We start from the raw sequence: 26,564 nt of genomic DNA, 5'->3' as shown, positions 1-26,564 counted from the left end.
CAATCCTGGAGTGCGAACAGGCGTCCAAAGTAATACTTCATCTCCTGGACGGAAAGTGACGTCTCGAAGGAAGCTGTCATAGCGTTGCTTGCGGGCTTGTTGACTGGCCTCCGTGTTGAGTAGAGCACGTTGCCGTGCCTCAGCGAGCTTGGAAACGAAATGTTCTGGCGTAGTCGTGGACGTTTTTGTCGTTACATTGAAAAAAGAGGCGTCAATGGTGAATGTCGGCGCACGACCATAGACGATGAAGAAAGGTGAATACCCGGTGGTTCGTTGAACAGCGGTGTTGTGTGCAAATGTTAAGAACGGCAAGATTTTGTCCCAGTTATCGTGGTTCGATCCGATGTACATGGATATCATGTCAATTAGAGTCCGGTGGAATCGCTCTGTCAGGCCATTTGTCTGCGGGTGGTAAGCGGATGTGGTCTTATGAACTGTGCCACAAGGTTTTAGGATTTTATCAAGAATTGCGGACAGGAAGCCCTTGCCTCAGTCACTCAACAACGCGTGAGGTGCACCATGACGCAACACAATGGCTTCTAAAAAAATGGCGGCAACGTCTGATGCAGAGTTAGTGCGTAGAGGAGCCATCTCCGCGTATCGTGTGAGGTGGTCGACAGCTGTGACGATCCAGCGGTAGCCCGCTGACGTTACGGGAAGTGGCCCGACGAGGTCCATTCCGACAACGACAAAAAGTGTATCGGGACATGAAATGGGTTGTAATAGGCCAGCAGGAGCTGAAGTTGGTCGTTTCCGGCGTTGACAAAGTGTGCAAGAAGCGACATATTTAGCCACAAAGGTAGAAAGACCAGGCCAGAAGAAACGGCTCCTAACGAGGTTGTAGATCTTTTGGAATCCTAAGTGTCCAGCTGATGGGTTGTCGTGCAATGCTTCGAGAACTTGTTTTCGCAGCGAACGGGGAAGTACTGGCACCCACCGATGCCCATCCGCATTGTAAGTATAGCGCTGCAGGACGTTGTTCTCTAGCTTGAACTGCCGTAGCTGACGGCATTAGGGGGAGAAGACGAGCCATTCAAGTATCCGATGATGCGGTTGCAGTAGGGGTCGTCACGTTGGTACGCGGCAAACTGGGCGCTGTTCTTTAAAGATAGTGACCCAGCAACTGCCAGCGTTGACAACGTGGGCGAAGAGGAAACCGCTTGATCACCTGAGGGGCATTGAGGATTCGTGGTTGGAGATAAAAGTAGCAGAGGGCAGCGGGAGAGAGCGTCAGCATCCTGATGCTGTTTGCCAGACCTGTACACAACGTCAAAAGTGTACTCTTGCAAACGCAGTATCCAGCGACCGAGGCGCCCAGACAAATTCTTCAGCGAGGACAACCAGCATAGGGCATGGTGGTCGGTGATCACAGCGAAGTGGCGTCCATACAGATGAGGGCGAAATTTCTGGATGGCCCAAACGACAGCGAGACATTCCTGCTCTGTTATCGAGTAGTTCTGCTCCGCAGGTGTTAGCGCGCGGCTGGCATACGCAACTACTCGCTCAGGTGATGTTTATCGCACTGGAGGAGGACAGCACCGATTCCGTGGCCACTGGCATCTGTGTGCAGGAAAGTGGGTGCACTCTCATCGAAGTGATGGAGGACGGCGTCTGATGTCAGAGCACGCTTAGGGGCTTGGAAAGCACACTCGCACTCGTCAGTCCACGTGAAAGCCGTTCCTGACGTCAGAAGCTTGTGTAACGGCCCCGCAATGGTAGTGAAGTGACGGATGAAGCGGCGGAAGTAAGACGCCAGGCTCACGAAACTTCGCAATTGTTTTTGACTGCCCGGACGTGGAAAACTAATTACGGCAGCAACCTTGTCGGGGTCGGGTTGAACGCCATCTTTGCTGACAAGGTGACCCAATACTTTGATGCTTGTGCTGGTGAAGTGGCACTTCTTTGTATTGAGCTGTAGACCAGCGTTCGAAATGCACGTAAGAACTTTGTCCAAACGCTTAAGGTGCTGAGGAAAAGTAGAAGAATAAATTACGATGTCGTTGTGGTATAAAACGCTGCCCTGGAGAGTGTGCGTCATGCTTTGACGTAGAAAAATCGGTGTGCGGGGCCGATTTAGTAATTCAAGGTGCGCGGGAATCTTTATGATGGTGATAGTGGTAAAACTATGAGCGCGCCTATGCGCGTGCTCGTGCGCGCACCACGTGGAAAAGCTCCCGAGCCACGGGGACAGCTCGGCTGACCCCAGAGAGCAGAACGCAAGGAAAGGTTCGGGCCACGCCCCGGCTGCTCGTTCTGACCCTCCGTGTCCGGGCCTCGTCCCGGCGTTGAAGTCCTCAGGTGCGTCCTGGACTGGGCATCGCCCCACCTCGCCAGAGAGCAGAACGCAAGGAAAGGTTCGGGCCACGCCCCGGCTGCTCGTTCTGACCCTCCGTGTCCGGGCCTCGTCCCGGCGTTGAAGTCCTCGGCTGCGTCCTGGACTGGGCATCGCCCCACCTCGCCAGAGAGCAGAACGCAAGGAAAGGTTCGGGCCACGCCCCGGCTGCTCGTTCTGACCCTCCGTGTCCGGGCCTCGTCCCGGCGTTGAAGTCCTCGGCTGCGTCCTGGACTGGGCATCGCCCCACCTCGCACCCACGTTGGTCTGAAGCGGCGTTCGTCACGGCCAGCTGCTGTTCTGGTCTCGGAGCGAGACGCCGTCCCAGGTCTGTTCGCGGCAGTCGGCGACACGCTGTTCTCGGTCGTGTACAGGCAAGCCCAGGCGTTGACCACCGTACTGGGATGCCCCTGGCGGTAATCTTCTAGACCGGGCCCCGCCTCGGTACGAACTCCGCAAGCACAAGGCACACCGCCTCCTGACTACCAGAGAGCTCAAGGTGAAGCGCAACGTTCACGCCCCAAGAGTAGAACGTGAGTGGACGAACAAGAACGTTAACTCCCTTCCGCGTAGGACCGTGAGCGCGTGTATATCTGTGCGAGTTTATGTTGTGTGTATCCCTTTGTCCGTCTTCGTGTATATAAAAGTCTCTCGTTGTCCTCGAACGTCCTCTGTCCTCATCTGGCTAACCTGCGCCCACAGTTTCCCCACAAATTTTGGCGAGCCTTGCCAGGATAGATCGGCCTTACCTTCTTGCCGAGAGCCAGACGGGCGGGACGAACCGATGGATTAGGAGAAATTGCACGCAATCGGAACGGACATGGGCCTTGCCAGGATCGGCACTCAACATCTTTCAGGCGAGAATTGGTCGCACACAGGATGCCTGTAAACGTGCAAAGACTGCTTTGTATTGGAGAGGAGGTCGGGTGGTCTTGCGCCGACTTAGAGCGAATGTTGCAAGAAGACTTTGATGAAGAACAAAAGAGAATTGATTTCGAACTACGGTACATGTGCAAAAATGACAATGAGCGTGTGCGTTTGCGACAGGAAGGAGAGAAGCTGTTGTCTGAGATCAGCACAGCTATTTTGGAAATCCGAGAGATTGCAAATAGGCTAGCGCTTAAGGAGGTTACTGAAGGTGACCAAGTCAATAATCTCAAGGATGAGATAGTTATCCATGATGTGGACACAAATCCGTCAGGTACATCCAAAAAAGTGTGTGTTGGAGAACGTGGTGATCTAGCTCTGGGTACATGGTCTGCTAGTGAATGTCTTAAGCAGAAATGTGATGGCATTGAAGGTGACGGAAGTATGGAGCAGCATGGCCTCTGCAGTGGTCAGGTGAAACCTCTCGGCCAAAGAAAGAGCACGTCATGCGTATCTGAGACTCTTGCTTCGGAGCCCAACGAAAAGCGAGTGGCATTGAAAAACCCTAAAACAGAGCCAGAAGATTACCATAATTCGAGCAAGAGGGGCCGGAACTCCAAGAGTAGTAGTAGAGCTAGGAACGCTGTGAGCCCACAACATGGTACTTTGTACCGTGAGGAGGCACACCAACTTCAAGACAACCGAAAGATACGGCGTGCTTTGGACTGCGTACCTTGGCGCTCGGACCCAGATGTTTGGATTGAATACTCCTCCATCTATATGAACATCGAGAAGCCACCGCGGTACACAGAAGCACATAGGAAGGAAGAACTCTGGTTCTGCGCTAGTACGTGGAAGAAAAGGAGGAAGAGTACAAACCTGGTTGACCGATTCTGAACTGAACTGCGACACGACAATGGACTTCGAACTGCATGCGGAACCGATTCCCCACGCTGACATAATGTTTGCCCGACTTACTGGGCGTCGATGCTTCCAAGCTTGACTCGACGAATTCATCGTGCTGCCCGGTGCCTGTGTTCGCCGCAACGGCATGAGTGAGTGGTCGTTGGCCTAGGCATCGCGTCACGAGCGTGCGGTGCCGTGCATTCCGTGTGTGGACGCCCTTGGTACATCGTCAAAGACAAAACATTATAACGTTGAATGTGTTCAGTTTATGCGTATTGTGACAGTTGTCTACTCTATGAACATGTCGACCCTTCTTAACCCAGCGTTTCGCTGTTCTTGAACTGGGGGGAAGATGTGGTATAAAACGCTGCCCTGGAGAGTGTGCGTCATGCTTTGACGTAGAAAAATCGGTGTGCGGGGCCGATTTAGTAATTCAAGGTGCGCGGGAATCTTTATGATGGTGATAGTGGTAAAACTATGAGCGCGCCTATGCGCGTGCTCGTGCGCGCACCACGTGGAAAAGCTCCCGAGCCACGGGGACAGCTCGGCTGACCCCAGAGAGCAGAACGCAAGGAAAGGTTCGGGCCACGCCCCGGCTGCTCGTTCTGACCCTCCGTGTCCGGGCCTCGTCCCGGCGTTGAAGTCCTCAGGTGCGTCCTGGACTGGGCATCGCCCCACCTCGCCAGAGAGCAGAACGCAAGGAAAGGTTCGGGCCACGCCCCGGCTGCTCGTTCTGACCCTCCGTGTCCGGGCCTCGTCCCGGCGTTGAAGTCCTCGGCTGCGTCCTGGACTGGGCATCGCCCCACCTCGCACCCACGTTGGTCTGAAGCGGCGTTCGTCACGGCCAGCTGCTGTTCTGGTCTCGGAGCGAGACGCCGTCCCAGGTCTGTTCGCGGCAGTCGGCGACACGCTGTTCTCGGTCGTGTACAGGCAAGCCCAGGCGTTGACCACCGTACTGGGATGCCCCTGGCGGTAATCTTCTAGACCGGGCCCCGCCTCGGTACGAACTCCGCAAGCACAAGGCACACCGCCTCCTGACTACCAGAGAGCTCAAGGTGAAGCGCAACGTTCACGCCCCAAGAGTAGAACGTGAGTGGACGAACAAGAACGTTAACTCCCTTTCGCGTAGGACCGTGAGCGCGTGTATATCTGTGCGAGTTTATGTTGTGTGTATCCCTTTGTCCGTCTTCGTGTATATAAAAGTCTCTCGTTGTCCTCGAACGTCCTCTGTCCTCATCTGGCTAACCTGCGCCCACAGTGGCCCACAGTCGTCTAAGTAACATAAACAGGTTTTCCATTTGAGACCACGTAAGACGGTATCTATCATGTGTTTGATTGTTGCTGAAGCGTTGCATAAGCCAAAAGGCATGACGTTAAATTCGTAAAGCCCATCAGGCGTCGCAAACGCTGTTTTCTCCTTGTCTGCTTCGCGCATAAGTATTTGCCAATACCCGGATCGGAGGTCGAGGCTGGAGAAATATTCTGCGCCTTGTAGGGAGTGCAGGGCATCATCTATGCGTGGCAACGGATATACGTCTTTTTTCGTGATCTTATTGAGCGCTCTGTGATCAACACAAAAGCGGAAAGAGCCACCCTTTTTCCGGACCAACACTACAGGAGACGACCAAGAGCTGGATGAAGGTCGAATAATTTCCCGTTTGAGCATGTCGGTGACGTTTTCTTCAATGATTTGCCGTTCCACCGATGACAGACGGTATGGGCGGCGGCGTACAATGGAGCTGCCTTCGGTTTCGATGCTGTGCTCTGCAACGGAGGTGCGGCCCAGAACTTTGGAATGTACGTCAAACAAAAGGCTGTGCTACTGGAGAAGATCTAAGAGGTGTCTCTTTTGCTCGGCATTGAGGTGAGGACTTATAGCGTCATTTAAAGCAACAGTGGTAGCCTTCATATCAGTTGTAGCAGACAAAGGCGTTGATTCTGCGTGAAGGGGAACCAGCGAGAAAGGCTCGCTGTCAGCGAAGCAGCTCACAGGAGTGCCTTGGGGCAGCATCAATGGCGATGAAGTTGGGTTCAAGGCGGTGACCAATGCTTTACTGTCGTTAAACCGCACAAGGCCGGGTGCTATGGTAAGCCCCACAGGTTTGGAGCGAACTGATGGGGCTATGAACACGTCACAGTTAACTATAGTATCCGAAGTGATCGTGAGAATTTGTCCATCTCCTGGCGAAATGAAACAATCAGCGACAGCAACGAAACGGAAGCTGTATGGATCGACATCCGATGAACACTCTGTAGCTGACTTTTCCAATACTCGCTGACGACACGATATGAAAGCTGATGCCGAAGAAAGAAAGTCCCATCCTAAAATTACTGTGTGAGTGCACCAAGAAAGTTCAAGAAACTGAATGTGGTGAAGAATGCCATCTATGAAAACGCGGACTGTGCAGACACTTGAAGGCTGAATGGGGACTCCATCTGCGCAACGAAGGGGAGGGCCATCGTATGGCTTCCTAACTTTTTTCAAGCGAGCACAAAAGTCTGCACGAATTACGGAAAGTGAGGCGCCTGTGTCTACCAGTGCCTCTGTCTGTATACCTTCAACGTACACAACTAAAACATTCGATGGGCGATCCGGAGGAGTTCGACGCAGTTCGAAAGATGCAGCTTTCCCTCCCGAAGCTGCACTGTTCAGTTTTCCAGTTGCTGGTCAGGAATTGGAGTAGAAGGTCGGAGAGGAGAAGAGGAACGCCGCATCGGTGAAGGTGAGCGACGACGTGAGAAACGGGAACTGCCAACTGAGCCAAAGTTCTGCGGAGACGGCGACCGACATCTGCTGTTCTGATACTGTCGGCGATAGGGTGGTCCAGTGGGGTAGAAGTCTTCCCGTTCAAAGTTATCGTAGCTTCGTCTTTCGTCTCGCTGACGGCGTCGGCAAAACCTTGAAATGTGACCACGGATGCCGCAATAGAAGCAAGTCGGCCGCGAAGTGCGCCAGTCGTTGTAAGGCTGCGAAGATGGTCGTGGTACGAGTGAGTTGAGCGAATCATGAAATTCGGCCGCTGGTAGTTGCATTGGGATTCGCTGGGGTGCAGGTGTCCTAGCAGCAACTTGAGCATAAGTTGGCATGGCCACAGTATATGAGCTCGGAACTGGTGAGATTGTCATTGAGGCCAGGCTTTGCTGGGGCGCAGGTGTCGTTGCAGCGACGTGAGCATAACTTGGAATGGGCACGGGATGTGAACTCAGAACTGGTGTACCTGTGATCAATGCCAGTTCCTCCCTCACGACATCGCGTAAACCAGTAGCAGGTGGCGTCGTTGGGATATCAAGGGGGCGAGGTGGAGCCTGTGCATGAAGTTCATCGCGGATGATAGAGCGGATCAATGTACGCAGCTCTGTTGTGTCATGACTCGAGCTGAGATCAGGCATATCAGGTTGCACCCGAGTTGTTTGAAGCTCCTCAAGGCACTGACAGGTAGCTACAACATCGGCTACGGTCTGGGGATTCTGCACCACAAGTGCATTAAAAGCGACAGTCGCAATGCCTTTCAGCAGGTGGCGCACACGGTCGTTTTCCACCATATGGTTGTCGATGCGGTGGCAAAGGGCGAGAACATCTTCAATGTAAGAAGTGTAAGACACGCCGGGGCGTTGAACACGTGCACCAAGCCTTTTCTTGGCGATATCCGAGCGCACCGACGGGTTGGCGAAAATCTGGCGGAGCTGGCACGTAAAGGCGGGCCATGTCAAAAAATCTGTAGCGTGGTTTAAAAACCACGTTTTTGCGACGCCGCTCAAGTAGAATGCAACGCGGGTGAGTTTCGCAGGCTCATCCCAGTTGTTGATGGCACTCACGTGGTCATACTCCTCTAACCAGTCTTCCACGTCCTCACCCGGAAGCCCTGCGAACAGCGGAGGATCCTTTTGAGGGCTGGTGACCAGGTGAGAAGGGTTTCTTGGCTGTGGGAGCGGTGGCGCAGCTGCTGCGCTGGGCTGGTCGGCTTGCGACATTACCGAACCCTGGTCGTTTAAGCGGCGGCCTGAACGGAGCTCCAGGGATGCGTTCTATAAGACGCTGGGGTTGTCCGAGAACGTGAGAGGACGCAGGAATTGGGCAGCACTCTCCACCACTTGTAAGATGGCGTCCAGTACCCTCAAGACTCTTCTTTATTGACTCGAGTATGTGCCCCACAACCTAAGCTTGCCTAGTGATGATGAGTATGTACAGATGAAAAGATGGGACGCATAAACAATGCTCACAATATTATATATATATATATATATATATATATATATATATACATATATATATATATATGGCTCAAAAGCAAAGCAGATACTTGCCATCAACGTGCAACTCCCGCATTAACCGCAGGCCATCAACGGGCATTATTCTTACAACCGGTTGGAGAGCATGGCGTAGAGGCGCGAACTCTGGTTGGAGAGGCGTAGAGTGTGTTGAGCACAAACCAAGATACCAATGCCATATAATTTGTTATTTGTATGCATGTCGCCTTGTTAAACAAAAATTTGCATAAATGACTTTGCCTCTCAAAAACTGAAGTACACTTTTTAATGCAACTTGATAGAGTCATAGAACGTTTTCCGCATGGGTTGTCTGAATAAATTTGTTTGAATCTTGAAACTTGCCTGGCGATGTTGCTTATACGCAGACATGTGTTTTTCTATTGCAGAAAAAATATCCCGTTTCATGTGAGGCCATCAAACTCATCTCACGAGGTTCTCCTTAACTTCGATGACGGTAAATAACGAATTAAAAAGTTATTGAAGAAATTTGGCGAATGAACAACTGCATGTATTTACTAGTACCTAGAGGACACAAAAACATGGCGCTAATAAAGTAATTTGAGTTAATTAGAATACAGCATAGATGCCCAAGGAAAATCTTAGAAAGTCAAGTAATCAAACGCAGCAATAGGTTTTTTTACGGGGTTCTTTCTATAATTTTATAGGTAGGTCGCGGAAGCATGTAGGATTCGAAGTAGGGCTTAATGTTGATTAGGAATATAGTGAAGCTCGAGATACTGGACGAATTCATTGTGTTTGTGCTACAAGAGGATAAATGCTGCAGGACGACAATTTCAAAATTTTATTCTTGTGTTCGCACAATTCCTGGTCAATGAAAAGAAATGATGCAGTACTCCTATAAGCACAATTGCAAGATGCTGGGAGCAAAACATGATATTTACAAAAAACTTTCATTTCCCAGCGCTTTTCACATGACGGTTCAAGTTCAAATATCCATGTACTAATACGGCTTAATAGTTGAGGAGGGTTGTGAGAACTCAAAAATACTATCCACAAAGTGTTTAAAATACTAGCGTCATGGTGATCTCCTTTCAGCTCTTACTGTTGATGATTAATCGCCAATATCTTTGTTCCTGGCAGCGTATTTTCAGCGCGTTAAACTTCTGCAGCTATGTCGTTATATGTCTCCCTGACGCCCATGGTTGACAAGGGAAAAAGCAACAACGTTAAAAAAATTGGCAGATCTCACGTACAGAGGTAATCGATGGTATGCGAAGCACGAATGAGAAATGTTGGTATGTCACTTTAAAATCAGCCCAATGTTACGAGGTGGAGGTAAATGATGCCGTACATAACTTCCGCGTTATGATTGTCATGTTTGGATGTGTCGTTTACCTTCATTATCAATTCACGTCACGTGATACCAAATTTAGTATATGTGATGCTAGCAAAACGACGGCGAGCACGCTAGGAGCGTGACATGTTGACATGTTCCTACATGACACGCGTGTCAGGAATATTATGTTTGCACCAGTCATATATTTCGCCCTCCATTGACGTCACGTAACACCTAATTTGGTATATGTGGAGCTAGCAAAATGGCCACGAGCGCCTAATTAAGGGCCCAATATACTTCAATGTAGCGTTGACGCGCGCGCACGATGGGCACAGAGACACTACGTTAGCAAAACGCGAGCACTCTATAGTCTGACGCCAGGTGCGACCAGGGTCCATCGTAGTGGCCCGACGGCAACCGGCACGAAATATGACACGCTGTATTTCACGCCGATGCGCTACCTGGACAACTTTGCGTCTCCCTCGTTTGGTGACATAGAGATGCCGGATGCGCTGAAACGCGCATGCGTCAAAGCAACGCAGCGTGGCGTGCGCCTGCGAATATATGGCAGGACCACGCCTGGCGTGGCAACGCCGGCGTGACGCGACGAAACGGACGCCGGCGAGCACGTACACCGCGTCAAGTCGAAATATATTGGCGCCTTGACTGTGGCATGGAGACATGTTTTCAGATGACAGGTATCTCATGATTATCACGTTTACACCAGTCCTATACCTTGGTCATTCGTTCGCGTCACGTATTACCAAATTTGTCATTTGTCAAGCTAGCGAAACAGCCGCGAGCGCATCATGAGCGTGGCATGTATTCATGTTCTTACATGACACGCACATCATCATTTTCATGTTAGGGTCTGTTGCTTGCGTTCGTCATGCAATCATGCCATACCATACCAGTTTTGCAACATGCCATGTGAAATAAACCACCGCAAGAGAAGCAGGACTATGAAATGTAAATCATGACATTGATGTCATGATTTTTATGTCATGATTTTCATGTTAGGTCTAGTCAAATATGTTCTTTATACAGTGAAGTTGTGGCATACGAACTTTGGTATCGACACCATTATCGGAACAGCCAGGAAAGATAAAAGTCATAGATAGATAGATAGATAGATAGATAGATAGATAGATAGATAGATAGATAGATAGATAGATAGATAGATAGATAGATAGATACGCTCAAAGTCGCCGAAGTTCGCTAAAAAATGCTTCGCATTTAAAACTCGAGACAATTCCACTTGGCAATATGGCCATCAGAGCTGGCGAGCAGGCTCTCATCCCTCTTTGGCGTAAGGGCGCTGACCCTCATGCGTTCTGCCGAGGCGCGACCGCTCATTCCACGTAGAACTGTTCCGAAACAGCGTCTCTATAGGGACGCTGTTTTGGTATATATACTCGGCTGAGGTAGCGAGACATGTGCTTGCAAGTATCACTGTAATGCGCTAGGTCTTTCACCAGTCTTTAAAATACGCTAGGAGTTTTAGTAGCCGAATGCTTCGAACACATATGCATCATTAAAGGGGGAAAACTTCTGGTGTGCTCTACGGGGTTTGAGGAGGAGAAGGGGGCACTAATGCACCTAAGTTGGTTCTTAAAGCACTCTCTAGAAGCCACTACGTGTTTTCGCAAGCGGAAAGTGGAGAGCAACTCGGCAAAGAAATTAGGATGTTCTATATATATATATATATATATATATATATATATATATATATATATATATATATATATATATATATATATATATATATATATATATATATATATATATATATATATGCAGGCATGGTTGGTGATTGAGTGGCCGTAGCGTTGCATATAGTCCAGTAGATCCTCCGTGAGTGGTCACAACGTGGTTTATTTCGGCGTTTCGGCCTAGAGTCTGGCCTTCATCAGTGTTGGTGCTGATGAAGGCCAGACTCTAGGCCGAAACGTCGAAATGAACCACGTTGTGACCGCTCACGGAGAATATCCTGGACTTTATTATATATATATATATATATATATATATATATATATATATATATATATATATATATATATATATATATATATATATATATATATATATATATATATACATGTGATATGGCACAACGGGAGCGTTGTCAACAAGGATAAATATACTTATTTCCTAACAGTTTCCGGAGGGTCCTCCCTTCATCAGGGGATGAGGGAGGACCCCTCCCGAAACTGTTGGGAAAGAAATATATTTATCCTTGTTGACAATGCTCTTGTTGTGCCATATTCCATACCTTCAAGAAGACTAACTGGCCATTGAAATATTACTCTCACTATATATATATATATATATATATATATATATATATATATATATATATATATATATATATATATATATATATATATATATATATATATATATACACTGCGATCGTGCCAAGACTCTTCGTCTTCCTCTCCTTCTCTTCTCTACATTTTACTTATCCGTTACACTCCCCCCGCAAGCAGACGAAGCTCGTAGGGCGAGTTATGATGCACATGGAGGGTAGAAAGGTTCCAGGCGAGCAACATGAGTGAGCTGCGTTCTGTTCGATCATCGCCCATTGGACAAAAGACGAGCTATTACGTAAGTGAGCTGGCTGAGACGCTCCAAAACTACAAGTGGGCCTGAATATCGTGAAAGAAGCTTTTGACACAATCCACGCTTTCGTTGCGGTGTTCAAAGTAACACCAAGTCACCTTTTCGGAATAAAATCGGTTCGTGACGGTAGTCGTATCGTTCCTTCGAACGACGTTGAGAGGCCAGAGTCCGAAGACGAGCAATTCGACGGGCTTCTTCTGCGAGGCACAGGGTGTTTGACACAGAGTTGTCATTGTGTGAATGAAGGGTAAGAAAGTGTCTAGAGGGCTTAGTGGCAACCTGGCGTACAACAGATAAAATGGGCTGAAGTTCGTGGTTTCATGTTTTGCCGTGTTGTACGCATACGTGATAAAAGGCAGCACTTCATCCCAGTTCTTGTGATTGGAAGAAACGTACATGGCAAACATGTCGATCAGCGTTTTGTTTGTTCATTCAACGAGGCCATTCGTCTGCGGATGATATGGTGTGGAATGACGGAACTGTGTCGTGCACATGTGTAGTAATTCTTCAATGGCATCAGCAGTGAACTTGCGGCCACGGTCACTGATAATAACACGTGGTGGGCCATAGTGAAGGAAAACGGAGTGGAGCAAGAAGTCTGCCACGGATGCAGCGGTAGACGAGGGAACGGCTGCGGTTTCGGCATACCGCGTAAGATGATCAACGCACACGATTATCCAACGGTTCTTATTGTTAGATAACGGAAATGGACCCATAATGTCAATTCCTACTTGCTCAAAAGGTGTGCTGGGTGGTGTTACTGGCCGAAGGGGAACTGGTGTAGCGGCGGCTGGGTGCTTGTGACGTTGGCACGCCTCACAGCTAGCGACGTAACGCTTCGTTGTTTCGTAGATCTTGGACCAGTAAAAGCGTTCCTGCGTGCGGTTCAGCGTTCGTATGAAGCCGAAATGACCGGACGTCGCATCGTCATGCATGGCACGTAGAACATCGGAGCGAAGGCTCTCGGGAACAACTAGAAGAAAACGTGCTCCAGGCCTGGAGTAGTTAGTTTTATAGAGTAACTTGTCCCGGACCGTAAAGCGACCGCTGTGTTGGGAGGCACGTGCGGCGGCAAAAAGAGGATGCAGGTAGTGATCGTTGCGTTGTTCTCTCTGGAAATCAGCCGTGTTGGGGAACGTGATTGTAACAGCAGCAAGGCTGTCGTCAAAATTCTCAGCATCACAGTCGGTAGTCGCAAGAGGAGTCCGGGAGAGGCAGTCTGCGTCAGTGTGATGACGGCCACTCTTATACGACACCGTAAAGTCGTATTCCTGAAGTCGCAGCGCCCAACGTGCGAGGTGGCCAGAGGGGTCACGCAAACCGACCAGCCAGCATAACGAATGGTGATCCGTAATTATCTTAAATGGCCTCCTGTAAAGATAACAGCGAAACTTATGTACGGCAAATACAGCTGCCAGACATTCCTGTTCAGTAACTGTGAAATTGCGTTCAGATTTGCTCAGGCAACGGCTGGCATATGCCACGACATACTCTGCGCCATTGTGACGTTGTACAAGCACCGCTCCTATACCGATACCACTAGCGTCCACTATACCGATACCACTAGCGATACCACTATACCTCAGTCCACATCATGGACTGAGGTCCATGATGTGGACCTCAGTCGGGCAAGATGGATCGAAGTGACCCAACAGTGGTGCTGACGTTAGTACAAACTTAAGTTGTGAGAATGCGGCGTCACACTCTGGTGTCCAGTTGAAGGTTGCATCCTGTCGCAAGATGCTTGTCAGCGGGTACACGATCTCCGAAAACCATGGAACAAAACGACGAAAATATGAGCATAGGCGGACAAATGAGCGAAGTTCTTGTGCGGACTGCGGTGATTTAAAAAAGTTCACTGCTTCTATCTTGCCAGGATCGGGTCTGACGCTATCCTTGCCGACCAAGTGACCTAGCACGAGAGTGACGTTCGCCAAAGCGACATTTTTTAGAATCCAGAACCAGCCCAGCTCTTTCGATGCAGTCGAGAACAAGACTTAGATGGTTGTTATGTTCCTCAAACGTACGGCCAAAGATCACAACATCGTCAAGGTAGCACATGCTTATCTCCCATTTTAGACCACGTAATACTGTGTCCATAAATCTTTCAAAGGTGGCTGGAGCATTACAAAGGCCAAAAGGCATGACAATAAATTCAAATGAGGCATCCGGAGTTACAAAAGCAGTCTTTTCTTTGTCACCGGGTTCCATAGGTATTTGCCAGTAACTTGACCGAAAATCAAGCGTTGAAAAATAGGAAGCGGCATGCAAGCAATATATGACGTCATCAATCCGCGGTAAGAGATATGCATCTTTCTTCGTGACAGTGTTTAGACGCCTGTAATCTACGCTGAATCTCCAGGAACCATCCTTTTTCCTGTCAAGAATTACCGGGGCTGCCCACGGGCTGGACGACTCTTGGACGACACCTTTATTCAGCATTTCCTTTACTTGTTCGGCGATAACTTTGCGCTCAGAGGATGACACTCGGTAGGGATTTTGGCGAATGGGGTGTGCAGAGCCTGTGTCTATTCTGTGACGAGCGCGGGACGAGGGTAACTGAAGGGGTGCATCTCTATGTTTGGAGTCGAAAGCAGCAACATGCCGGGAAAGGACCTGCACCAGCGCTTGCCGTTCCGTCGTACTGAGAGTCTTGCTGATCATACCGAGCATTAAATCTTCATTGTGGCGAATATCACAAGGATAGGAAGAGGTGGTGAGGTCCGTAGCTATTCCTGCTATTGAGCTGCATGAGGCTTCATCGAAGAGAGCTATCTTCATCCCGCGAGTAAGCACAACCGGCGTGGCAGAACAGTTCAGCACCCACAATGTTGCTTCTCTTTTCGTCATGCACACAACAGAACAGGGCACAAGTATGTCCTTCTTAGAATAGTTCTTGCGTAGAGGCCCCACTACGAGATCAACACAATCAGCATCAACTACTGTGGAAGAGACTCGAACGAGTGTCAGGCACCAAGATGGTGCTATCACTTCATCAATCACACTAAGTGTGTTTCTGTCTTCGCCACGGTATTCTTCTTCGGAAAGTGACGGTAGTAACAAATTTTTTAGTGACATTTCCCCACTACCACAGTCGACGAAAGCGCCGCATTGCTCCAGGAAATCGATACCAAGAATGACATGGTGCGAACAACGAGATAGAACCAGAAATTCCGATACAAATACTTTTCCAGCCATTGAAACACTGACAACACATACACCAAGAGGATTAAGCCACTCGCCGCCTACACCACGAAAGGTGATTGCATCGTCCCAGGAAAACATAACTTTGCCACCTAAGCGGTTTCTGAAGGCGAGGCCCATCATAGACACCGTCGCCCCATTGTCAACTAACGCCATCGTCGGTATTCCATCGATCAACACATTCACTTTGTTTTTGAGCATAACAACAGGCAGAGGTATATCTTGAAAAGACCGTCCGGCGACCTCACCTCCATTGGCCGCGGATGCTAGTTTCCCGGCGTCGGAGAAGAACGACGCAGAGGAGACGGCGAGCGACGAGAATGGTTGGATGGTGGTTTCAAACTCCACTCGGATGCTGGCGAATCACAGCATCTCGTCTCGCGCGAACAACGGTCTCTTGGAAACAATTCGGTTGTCCGCATGTCATATGAAGCACCGGGTCTTGGTGGCGAAGACAAGGCTGGTGTGCTTCGTGAGCGGCGGCTTCGTTGGTGGCAATGCCGAGGGATATGCCCAGTGAAACTACAGTTGTAGCACACGGGAGGGTCACGGTTTATGATATATTTATTGGAACAAATCCTGAGCCACTGCTGTCGGCGAGGAAGTTCATCATCACGCGAAGAACGGGTTTCTGCCGCTCTCTGGAATCCATTGTATTCGTCGTAAGTTACATCTTGGTGGTAGAGTCGGTACTGTCCTTGCCGCAGCGGGACGTAGTCCGGCTGAGAGTCCTGAGTATAAGAACGCGGCTGTGCTCGTCGTGATCGTGCGTCATAGGCAGGGCCGCTATCGTATAGACGTGGCTGATACTGAAGTGTGGCATCAGAATCCTCAAAGCCCTCCGCGACTCGGTGCGAGGAGAATGAAGCAACGTTTCGCTCGAACTCTGGTGGCTGGTAGGGGGGATGACTGCTTGGGCGGTGTGCCACTTGCGCTTACAGGCCGAGTTCTTCACGTACTATTTGCCGGATTGTTGATGCTAGATCAAGCGCCTAGTTGCTGTTTATACTCGCGGTGGTCGTCACATTGGCTAGCCTGCCGAACTTCGGCGTGATGCGCCTCGTCTTTAGTTGCTCAAAAGTGCGGCAATGGCGAATGACATCGGTGACAGATGTCAAGGTGTCTTTCGCGATGAGGAAACTGTAAACGTCCTCGGCGATTCCTTTTAGAATGTGCCCGACGATGTCTTCCTCATACATTCCGGAGTCAATAATCCTACATAGCTTTATGACTTCCTCAATGTAGGTCGTGCAAGTTTCACCTGGCACTTGAGCGCGTTGCATTAGTGTCTGTTCTGCTCTTTTCTTTTTCGTTGTTGGGTCGCCGAAACGCTCTTGGATTTCAGAAACAAATCTGTCCCACGTCGTTAGCGTTTCCTCCCGATTCTCGTACCACATTAATGCCGTATCCTTCAGAAAGAACGCGAGGTACAAAAGCTGAGAAGCGGCATCCCATTTGTTAGTGGTGCTCACCCGTTTGTAATGGATGAGCCAAGCCTCGACGTCTTCATCTGGTCTGCCGGCGGAGGGACGAGCACCTCTCAGTTGTGGAGCCGAACTGGTCGGCGCAGAAGTCGAGAGGGGTCGGTGTTCATCTGCGTTGTGGGACATGTCCAGCCCAGATGGATTCGGTGGAAGTCCAGCAATGCGACGGCTTCGTCAAAGAACTCGCGGTTCACCCTCCACATTCGGGTGTCGATTACCCAGCACGTCCACCCCAACTGTAACAGCGAGCTGTAATAAAATGGTTTTATTTACAGGAGGTGAATGATGGTCGTTTTTGGCAGCATACTGCGATCGTGCAAAGACTATTCGTCTTCCTCTCCTTCTCTTCTCTACATTTTACGAATCCGTTACAATAGATATAATTTAAATGCTTACCTGATTACCTGATTATCCCACTTTTAAAAGGAAGTAATTCACCAATTAGAGCTAGCAACTTGAGTCTCATTGTGAAGCTCAATAAGAGATAACTATTTACACAAACAGCCCTGCAGTATCACGCAATATTTTGTTACCTTAAATTACTTCTGCTGCAAAACAGTAGCCGAAAGAAAATTCTGGGAAAGTGGAATGTCTTACTGCCTGTTTCTGATCCCGTTCCTTCTGCGTCCGTCGCAACAGGCCTTTTTGACTGCATCTTAATCTAGCTATTTTTTTTATTTTCCTCCTGTATAATGTTTTATGACATGACCAGGAGACATTTTTCAGCTATTATAGAAATTAGCCATGGCGTTTATGCTGGAGTAATGTTCACAGTCTTCCGCAGATGACCAGTAACTGCCAAAATAATTGGATGGTCACCTGTACCAGCATAAATATTTACATCTGTGCTAGCCACAATGATAACAAATTTAGTCTTTTGCGGAAACACTTTGAGTGGAAACACTAGCTCCTCCTATATGAGATTGGCTTCATAGAGTTTCCTAATATACACTAAAGGGAACTCTGGCGCTAGTGTCTATGGGAGCTGCAACGCACGGTGCTTCAGCGAGCATTGGAATGGTGGGTAGTACACACATTTGTCCAATAATCGTACTTATGGCCTGCTTTTGGCTCCGTGCATGTTCATGTGGCTTGGAGCTGCTTTCTTACGAAACAAATATTAGCAAATGTTCAGCGGTTGCGCTTCAACATCTTATTCTTTTAGTCTTACCTTTCCATGTCGCGTGATGAAGTTCAAAAATGTTGAATCTTTCTTTCAAATCAAAACCGAAACGCAGCAATAAACGAAGCCGCAAGTACGATTCGCCGCCCGCAAGTATGAAGACTAGGCAAATGTGTGTACTACCCATCATTTTCATGGTCGCGGAACAATCGCAGCACCACAGTCCCCTCTAGTTATTTTAGGAAACTCTATGATTGGCTTGATTTCGTTTTTGCAACTGTTACAACTAGTGAAATATACCCTCAGCGTCAAACTGACTGCCTGTCACGTGCGCTGCTCAGAAAATTAAAGCTGTGGAGTTCAAATCGAACACGTTTTTTAGACACAGCATGCGTATATATATATAGAAAGGCTGTCTCTAATGTACACTATATAAATTATAATGTACATTTATAGTTCTTCTTCTCATACTCCAAGACACTCGTGAAATGAAGAACCATACTACTCTGAACTAGGCTAATAGTTCTTCACTTGTATCACTATGAGTGAAGCATCACTGCCATTTAGTCTGCAAAGAAGCATCCGTGGTACGTCAAACTTGTGTCGTAGGTACATTTAAAGTAGCAATAGCTCACAACTACGCACAACCTGAAACAGCATGCAGTATTAATACACGCATGAAGCATTGTATGACATGCAGACTGAAGACGATTGCAACTTAGTACTTGCGATATATTAAATATGAATTCATCACAACACAGGGATACATGAAAACAGGGACAAATATCATGAATCAACAACTCTCCCACTCAGCGATTTTAACAAGTTATCTATTCCTATGTTCTTTTTGTTTGTCTTTTGTCGTGTGTCATCCACGTGGTCATTTGTATCCATCTTGACGCTCATCATGACACATTTTCATGTTTGTTTTACAGACAGGACAAACTTTTTTTAAACGTTCTAGGAAGTAATAGTTTAGGACCATAATTCCAGCTCAATGTACTGTAAGTTTAAGTATTGTTGACAGTAAAATTGAAATTACTACAAAAAAAGAGCCAAAAACCGTCTGTTTACTTCTTGGCTATGCTTAACCCTGTATTTAAGTAGTCTATCTACTGAACGTACCATGTCTTCAATAATTGCGCTGCAGTAGGCATCAAATACTTTGGCTTAGTACTACATTTTATTACAAGAGAGATAAAAGTACATATGGCGATAGTCTGGAAAGGTGCATACTTGGCGCTGTTATTCACAATGCTTATGCTCTAGTGCAAGAAGAAAATGAAGCAAAGCGACAGTGGCTGCCTATATTATTTCAAGTCTGCAGTGCAACTGGAACATTACTTTTTTTACGTCAAGTTTATATTAAACCCTAATGCATAGTGTTTTTACAAAGAAAGGCTATTTAGAAGCATGAATAATCGAATATAATTGGGTAAAGCAGTTTTCAAAGGCATTCATTGCAAAAGCGTCGAACGTTCTATTTTTCAGATAATCGAGACCGTATATTGACCGTACTCTACACAGACTACAAGGATTGTGTAGTCGTAGAAATGCCTTTGCTTGGAAAAGAGGGTAAGGACACTGTCACAAAATCTCATTCAATACGCTTGCCGCATTCAACCTCGGTGCTAGGTGTGATATTTCTACATGCATGCAAATTGAGATTCTAGGGGGTGACGTGCGTGTGTGCCTGACGAGGAAGACGAAGTGTGGTCTCCGCTCGGTGTCTGGTCTACCGGTCACGCCGCTGCTGCTGCTGGTTTGAAATATATTTCATCCACAGCCTCGTCGATACGGCGTCTCTCTTCCGTAACATATTTGGTGGAGGTGGAACGTTCCCCGTCCTCACCACGAAGCTTCGCAGTGGCCACATCGTCCAGCCTCCGGCCATGGCTTCTAAAGATAACCCCCCCCCCCTCACCGCCATCACCTGGAGCGCCAGCTACTACGCACCTTGCGATGTCCCACTTCTGTGATCCCGGTACGTTCTCCGCCCAGCCTGGCCATGACGTCGACTACTGGCTCCGCATGTACGAGCGCGTTATCCTGTCTCACTGAAGGGACCCTACCATGATGCTCGCCAACGTAATCTTTTACTTGGATGGCACCCTGCGTATATGGTTCGACGCTCATGAGGCCGAGCTCACCAGCTGGGACATCTTCAAGGACCGACTGCGCGACACCTTTGGGGACCCGTCCGGTCGACAAACGGGCACACGACAACAACTCGCCAACCGAGTACAGTCATCAATCGAGTCGTATGTCTCGTACATACAGGACGTCCTCGCGTTGTGCCGCAAAGTGGACGAGCAAATGACCGAGAGTGACAAGGTGGGCCACATACTCAAGGGCATCGCGGACGACGCTTTCATCTTGATCGTGTACAACACCGTCACGACCGTCGATATCATAATTAAGGAATGCCGCCACTTCGAAATGGCAAAAAAACCGCCGAGTTTGGCCTCAATTTTCACGGCTCCCTAACATGGCTATCACGTCAACCTGTACCGATGTCGGTGCCGCACCACCATTGCACGAGAATGGCCCATGCATACTTCGGCGCGAGCGTGAGGCGGCCCGTCCGGCGCCGTTTCATGCACTTCCACTCGACCAGGGCACCGTGCAAACACCTCCGGTGGTGTCAGTTATTCAGGCAGTCGTGCGGCAAGAAATTGCTAACCTGGCTCTCGTGTCACCTGCTCTGTCTCCCGACTGTGCTACATACCGATGCCAATAAATATAACACACCACGACCCATACACTCTGCCCAGATCCCGCAATCCGACGTAATGGAGAACAGCAGACGACAAGCCAATCTGCTTCCGCTGTCACCGAGTTGGCCATGTCTCGCGCTACTGCCGCAGCACATGGACGCCCCCCTCCCCCCCGTTGGAGCCAATTTTCTTCTCCTCGGCCTTACGCGGACCCCCGTTGGTATTCGCCCAGCCGTGAGTATCCTGCTTCCAACGCACCTAACAGCAGCTCTACCACGCGTTCTCCGTCGCCCCTACCCCACCGCTATCCATCGTCGACTGACTATCGATCCTCCCGGATGAAAAACTAGATTATGCAGCTCCTGGAGGTAGTGCTGCATCAAGTGCGACTGACCCAAATCCTCTGTTGACGCTACCTACTAAAAAGAACTTGCTGGAAGTGCATGTGGACGGTCTTTCTTTGACGGCTTTAGTTGACACTGGAGCTCAAGTGTCTATAATGAGTGCTCATCTGTATCGGCGCCTCAAAAACGTATTCACGCCTGCCACAACACAAGCCGTCCGTGTCGCCGATGGTGGAACTGTAGTCGTCATTGGAATGTGTACCACTCATATTAGCCTTGCCAGCCGCCATGTCCCTGTTTTATTTACCTTGCTCGACAATTGCCCTCATGACGTCATCTTCGGGATGGACTTCTTATCGACGTATTCTTTCTGATTGACTGTCCCGCTGGCACTCTCTGTTTAGAACTTCCTCTTCTCCTGAATTCTCACCCTGAACTCCCGTACAACCTGTGCACCACTGACTTCTTCCGGATACCACCTAAAGTTCTCACATTCATTGAATTGGCAACACCCTCTCCCGTGCTCGATGGTGATTATATCGTGACGCCTATTCCTGATGTTCTCCTGGCGCGTGACATTACTGTCCCACACTCCATCGTAACCATGGCCTCTAACCGAACATATTTACCTGTTATCAATTTTGGTTTCATAAAACAAATGCTACCTCAAGAAATATCCGTCGCCACGCTAAGAACCTTAATTGACGACCACGTCACCTGCTTTGCGGCAGACGTATGTCCCGATCACCCACGTCACTCGCAGGATGCCACGTGCTTGGATGTAACCTTACACTCCATGATCGCCCCGAACCTCGAACCTGAGAAGTCAGCCTCACTCTGCCGCCTTCTGGCTTCATACCACGACATATTCGACATAGACAGCCGTCCACTCGGCCAGACTTCACGCGTCAAACGCCGCATTAACACAGATGGTTATCAACCCATTCATTGGCGACCATACCTATGGGTGTCTGCCACCGAGCATAGAGTAATTCAACAAGAAGTCACCAAGATGTTAGCCAAGGGAATTATTGAACCCTCTTCGAGACCTTAGGCGTCCCCCGTTGTGCTCGTTAAAAAGAAAGATGTCACGTGGCGCTTCTGCGTGGATCTGAAAATAGAATCACGAAAAAGGACGTTTACTCTTTACCCCGCATCGCTGATGCTTTCGATTGTCTCCACGGCGCCCGATACGTTTCTACAATAGACCTACGTTCCGGGTACTGGCAGATTTCTGTCGACAAAAAAGACCAAGAGAAGACAGTGTTTCTAACTCCAAACGGCCTATATCAATTCAAGGTTATGCCGTTTGGGCTATGCAACGCCCCAGCCACGTTCGAGTGAATGATGGACTCTCTGCTACAAGGGTTCAAATGGTCAACATGTCTCTGTTACCTTGAGGACGTTGCTGTATATTCCCAAACATTTGAGACCCACCTTCAGCGTTTGTCAGCTGTTCTGGACGTATTCCGCACGGCAGGCTTTCAATTAAACTCGTCGAAGTGCCACTTCGGACGCCAGCAAATTACAGTGTTGGGTCACATTGTCGATGCATCTGGTGGGCAGCCGGACCCGGAGAAAATTCATGCAGTCACCAGTTTTCCTGCGCACCGGTCAGTTAAAGACGTCCGGAGTTTTGTAGGATTTCATTCCTACTTTAGAAGGTTTGTGAAAAATTTCGCAACCATCGCTCGACCTCTCACTGAGCTTCTGAAGAAAGACGTCACGTTGACGTGGGGTACCGACCAAGCTGCTGCTTTTCCTCATCTAATCACGCTTCTGCCGAATCCACTATATTGGCTCACTTTGACCCATCCGCTGTGACAGAAGTCCGAACCGATGCAAGTGGTCACGGAATCTGATCCGTCGTATTCCAACGCCAACAGGCACACGACCGAGTTGCCGCGTACGCCAGCCGCCTCCTCACAGCTGCTGAGCGCCACTATTTCATTACAGGGTGTGAGTGTCTCGCTCTTGTTTGGGCAGTCTCAAAGTTCCGCCCATATTTATATGGCACAAATTTCTCTGTAATAACTGACCATCATGCGCAATGTTGGCTTACGTCACTGAAGGATCCTACTGGCCGGCTCGGGCGCTGGGCTCTGTGACTGCAAGAATATACCTAAACGGTGACGTACAAGTGCGGACGCCTACATCAAGATATAGACTGTCTGCCCCGCTACCCGGTTGCTGAGTCGAGCACTATACTTGACACCGACACCGGCCCTTGCGTCTTTTTCCTTTCGCAAATGACATGCATCGGTGACGAGCAGCGCCGTGATGCTTCCTTGCGTGTTATCATTGAGCGCCTCGAATCACCATCTTCCAATCAGTCCCATCCCTCATTTGTGCTCCACGATGGTGTATTATACCACCAAAATTTCGAGCCGGATGGACCAGCCCTGCTGCTTGTCATTCCAAGACACCTTCGCTCGGAAGTTCTAAATGAACTTCATGACCTTCCAACTGCCGGTCACCTTGGTGTCTCGCGCACTTACGACCGAATACGCCGACGCTTCTTTTGGCCAGGGCTTGCATGCTCAGTCAGAAGATACGTTGCGGCTTGTGAGAAATGTCAGCACCGCAAAACGCCATCGGCACATCCCACCGGACTCCTTCAACCACTTGACATTCCGTCAGAACCATTCTTCCGCGTTGGCTTGGACCTACTTGGCCCTTTCCCCTTGTCTTCCTCGGGTAACAATTGGATAGCTGTGGCCACCAACTACGCCACGCGTTATGCCATCACACGAGCTCTTCCAACAAGGTGCGCCACAGACGTCGCTGACTTCCTCCTCAAGGACGTGATTTTGCAACACGAAGCCCCACGGCACCTGCTTAGAAACCGTGGCCGCACCTTTTTGTCGAAGGTGATAGCCGACATCTTGCAGTCCTGTCAAACGAGACACAAGCTGACTACGTCATACCATCCGCAAACCAATAGACTCAGGGAGCGTCTAAATTAAAATCTTACAGACATGCTCGCTAAGTATGTTTCTACCAACCACACCAACTGGGATCTTGCGTTGCCGTACGTCACATTTGCCTATAATTCTTCGCGCCATGACACTGCGGGTTACTCTCCATTTTTTCTGCTGTTTGGCCGAGAACCAACAATGCCTCTAGACACCGTCACACCGTCCCCTGCGGGACCGACCAGTGAATATGCCATAGACGCTATCACTCGGGCCGCTGACGCACGCGAAATCACCCGTACTCGCCTTCCGACCTCTCAAGACAAGCAACGGCGTTTGTATGACCAACGACACCGCGACGTACACTTTCCGCCCGGTTCTTTGGCCCTGCTCTTGTCTACCACCCGTCAAGTTGGCTTGTGAGAAAAACTGCTTACTCGCTACACAGGTCCATACCGAGTCCTTCGTGTGGTTACTCTAGCGACATATGAAATTGGTCCTGTCGCCCCATCGCCTTCATGTGCCCAACAGGCTACCGATATTGTACATGTTGTGCGCTTTAAGACCTACCACTCTCCTAGTGACGTTGACATTCAGATGCGCCGAGCCGGCGCTTCTGCCGCCGGAGAGTATGCTACATGCATGCAAATTGAGATTCTAGGCGCCATATTGACAGCCTCGTCGATACGGCGTCTCTCTTTCGTAACAATATATTTTTCTCTTATACATGGGATACTAGAATACCTGTAATTGTCATGATTACTTTTCAGGTGCCTTAACTAAGAAAGTTGAATGCTGTTAAGCATACCTACACAAGTCCTTAGGCAAAAAAAATCTGAAGTTTAAATTCAGGTCTTTGAGGGCATATCAGCGGCTATAGTTGCCCTATTTAGACGTTTTCAAACAATATCATCCTCTTCAACAGCAATACTCAAGACTACACTAAATGGATTATTCCTGGCCTCATGTAATAACAAAAACGATTTTCAGCTTCCTGGGCTAGTATAGGGGCGCCAACGCTAAACACTTCTGGGGGCAGGTGAAAAAAAGTAAATGTATCTCTCCCTCAGGTTTTTCAAGAGCTTGATTTGAGCGAAGAACTTTCCCACATAAACGGAAATGCTGCAACAGCGCGTTTTTCCGTGGGTCGCGATGTGTGAAACCTAATGACCTGTGAACATATGTGGAGTGGTCCTGCGAAAAAAGTCGGTGGTTTTCGGTGTAGCTGTGGTCAGACTACACGAGTGGAGGAGCGTTCGCTACATCGTAGGAACCATTGAGATTACCAAAACCTGTAGTACAGAATAATATATTATTCTAACACGGTGTGCTCACACGCATCTGCAACATTAGCATAGTGTTACATGGTATTGGGCGTGTGCGTGGTCTTTTTTTTAGAAAACATTTTAGAAAACGGTACTTCGTGGTGTAGGTATTACCATTTGTTTTGATGTGGCACGTCTATTGCTCCAAGCAGTCGATGTTTGTGATGTATCCAGATGCCTAAGCTGAAATCACCCTTGAAAGCAGGCTATAATTTACATTTAGCAGCGTTTCTCCTCTAAACCATTTCAAAGTTGGGAGATGATATAGGCTCCAACCAAAAGTTTTTAAGAGACCCGATGTTTCGGAACTGACTTGGTTCCTTCTTCAGGGATGACTGCGTAGGCTACGTAGCAGCAGCGTCTTCAAAGCACTCGAAGGGTGGCTAGAGAGAGAGAGACAGAGAGAGGGGTCATTAGCCACCCCTCGAGTGCTTTGAAGACGCTGCTGCTACGTAGCCTACGCAGTCACCCCTGAAGAAGGAACCATGTCGGTTCCGAAACGTCGGGTCTCTTAAAAACTTTTGGTTGGAGCCTATATCATCTCCCAGTTTCTTACCCAACCAGACCGACTTCTGTCAAATGTTTACATTCATTTCAAAGTTTCTGGTGAAATCTCGTGAAACTAACTTTGATTGATCGCTTGATTGCCTGAGTAACACTTTTTTTTATTTTTTTATTGACTGCTTGACACCTTGAATATTATTAAGTTATTGAATAATCAAGTGGAATTGTAGAGTGGTTACGCAAGTAATAAAAGCGCTTGGTCATCGCACTACCATGTAAAGGCGAATAACAGCAGGAAGCGTAGAGTAAAAAAAATCGGTCCGCTATTTGGCTGTCACTACAGCTTTCTGTCTTCGGTGGTACAATAGACACACATCGTTGTATAATGGTGATTGTGACAATAACAACTGAGAATGTTCGAGAACTGGTCTTCTCATTCCTCATATGATCTCCACTTTTGCAGAATGTATGCTGGTGGTCACCCGAGAAGTCAAGGATGCCGTTCCGCAGCATTGCTTCGAGCATTACGACAGCAATTGCGACAATAAAGTTACCACATACGACCCTGATGTATGCAGCCAGGTAGAAGATGATTTTTGAAAGCAAAATGACACGTTCAGTCTTGCGTAATAAAATAAAGCGTTTATAAAAAGCA

The 26,564-nt window shown here is 48.6% G+C and overlaps 1 protein-coding gene across 1 annotated transcript in view; it reads left to right on the top strand.

Moving 5' to 3' along the window:
- The window catches only part of LOC119178410 (uncharacterized), a 40,624-nt gene extending 14,060 nt beyond the window's left edge, over positions 1–26,564 (top strand). The window contains exons 3-5 of the mRNA XM_037429609.2: positions 8,761–8,828; positions 19,596–19,679; positions 26,373–26,564. Coding sequence (XP_037285506.2) covers positions 8,761–8,828; positions 19,596–19,679; positions 26,373–26,509 — 289 coding nt within the window. The 3' untranslated portion in view covers positions 26,510–26,564. The remainder of the gene's footprint in view (positions 1–8,760; positions 8,829–19,595; positions 19,680–26,372) is intronic.

Source organism: Rhipicephalus microplus, chromosome 1 (assembly GCF_043290135.1).
Source record: "Rhipicephalus microplus isolate Deutch F79 chromosome 1, USDA_Rmic, whole genome shotgun sequence".
Taxonomy (NCBI): domain Eukaryota; kingdom Metazoa; phylum Arthropoda; class Arachnida; order Ixodida; family Ixodidae; genus Rhipicephalus; species Rhipicephalus microplus.
The sequence above is the reverse complement of the archived record's forward strand: the minus strand, read 5'-3'. Positions and strand labels throughout refer to the sequence as shown.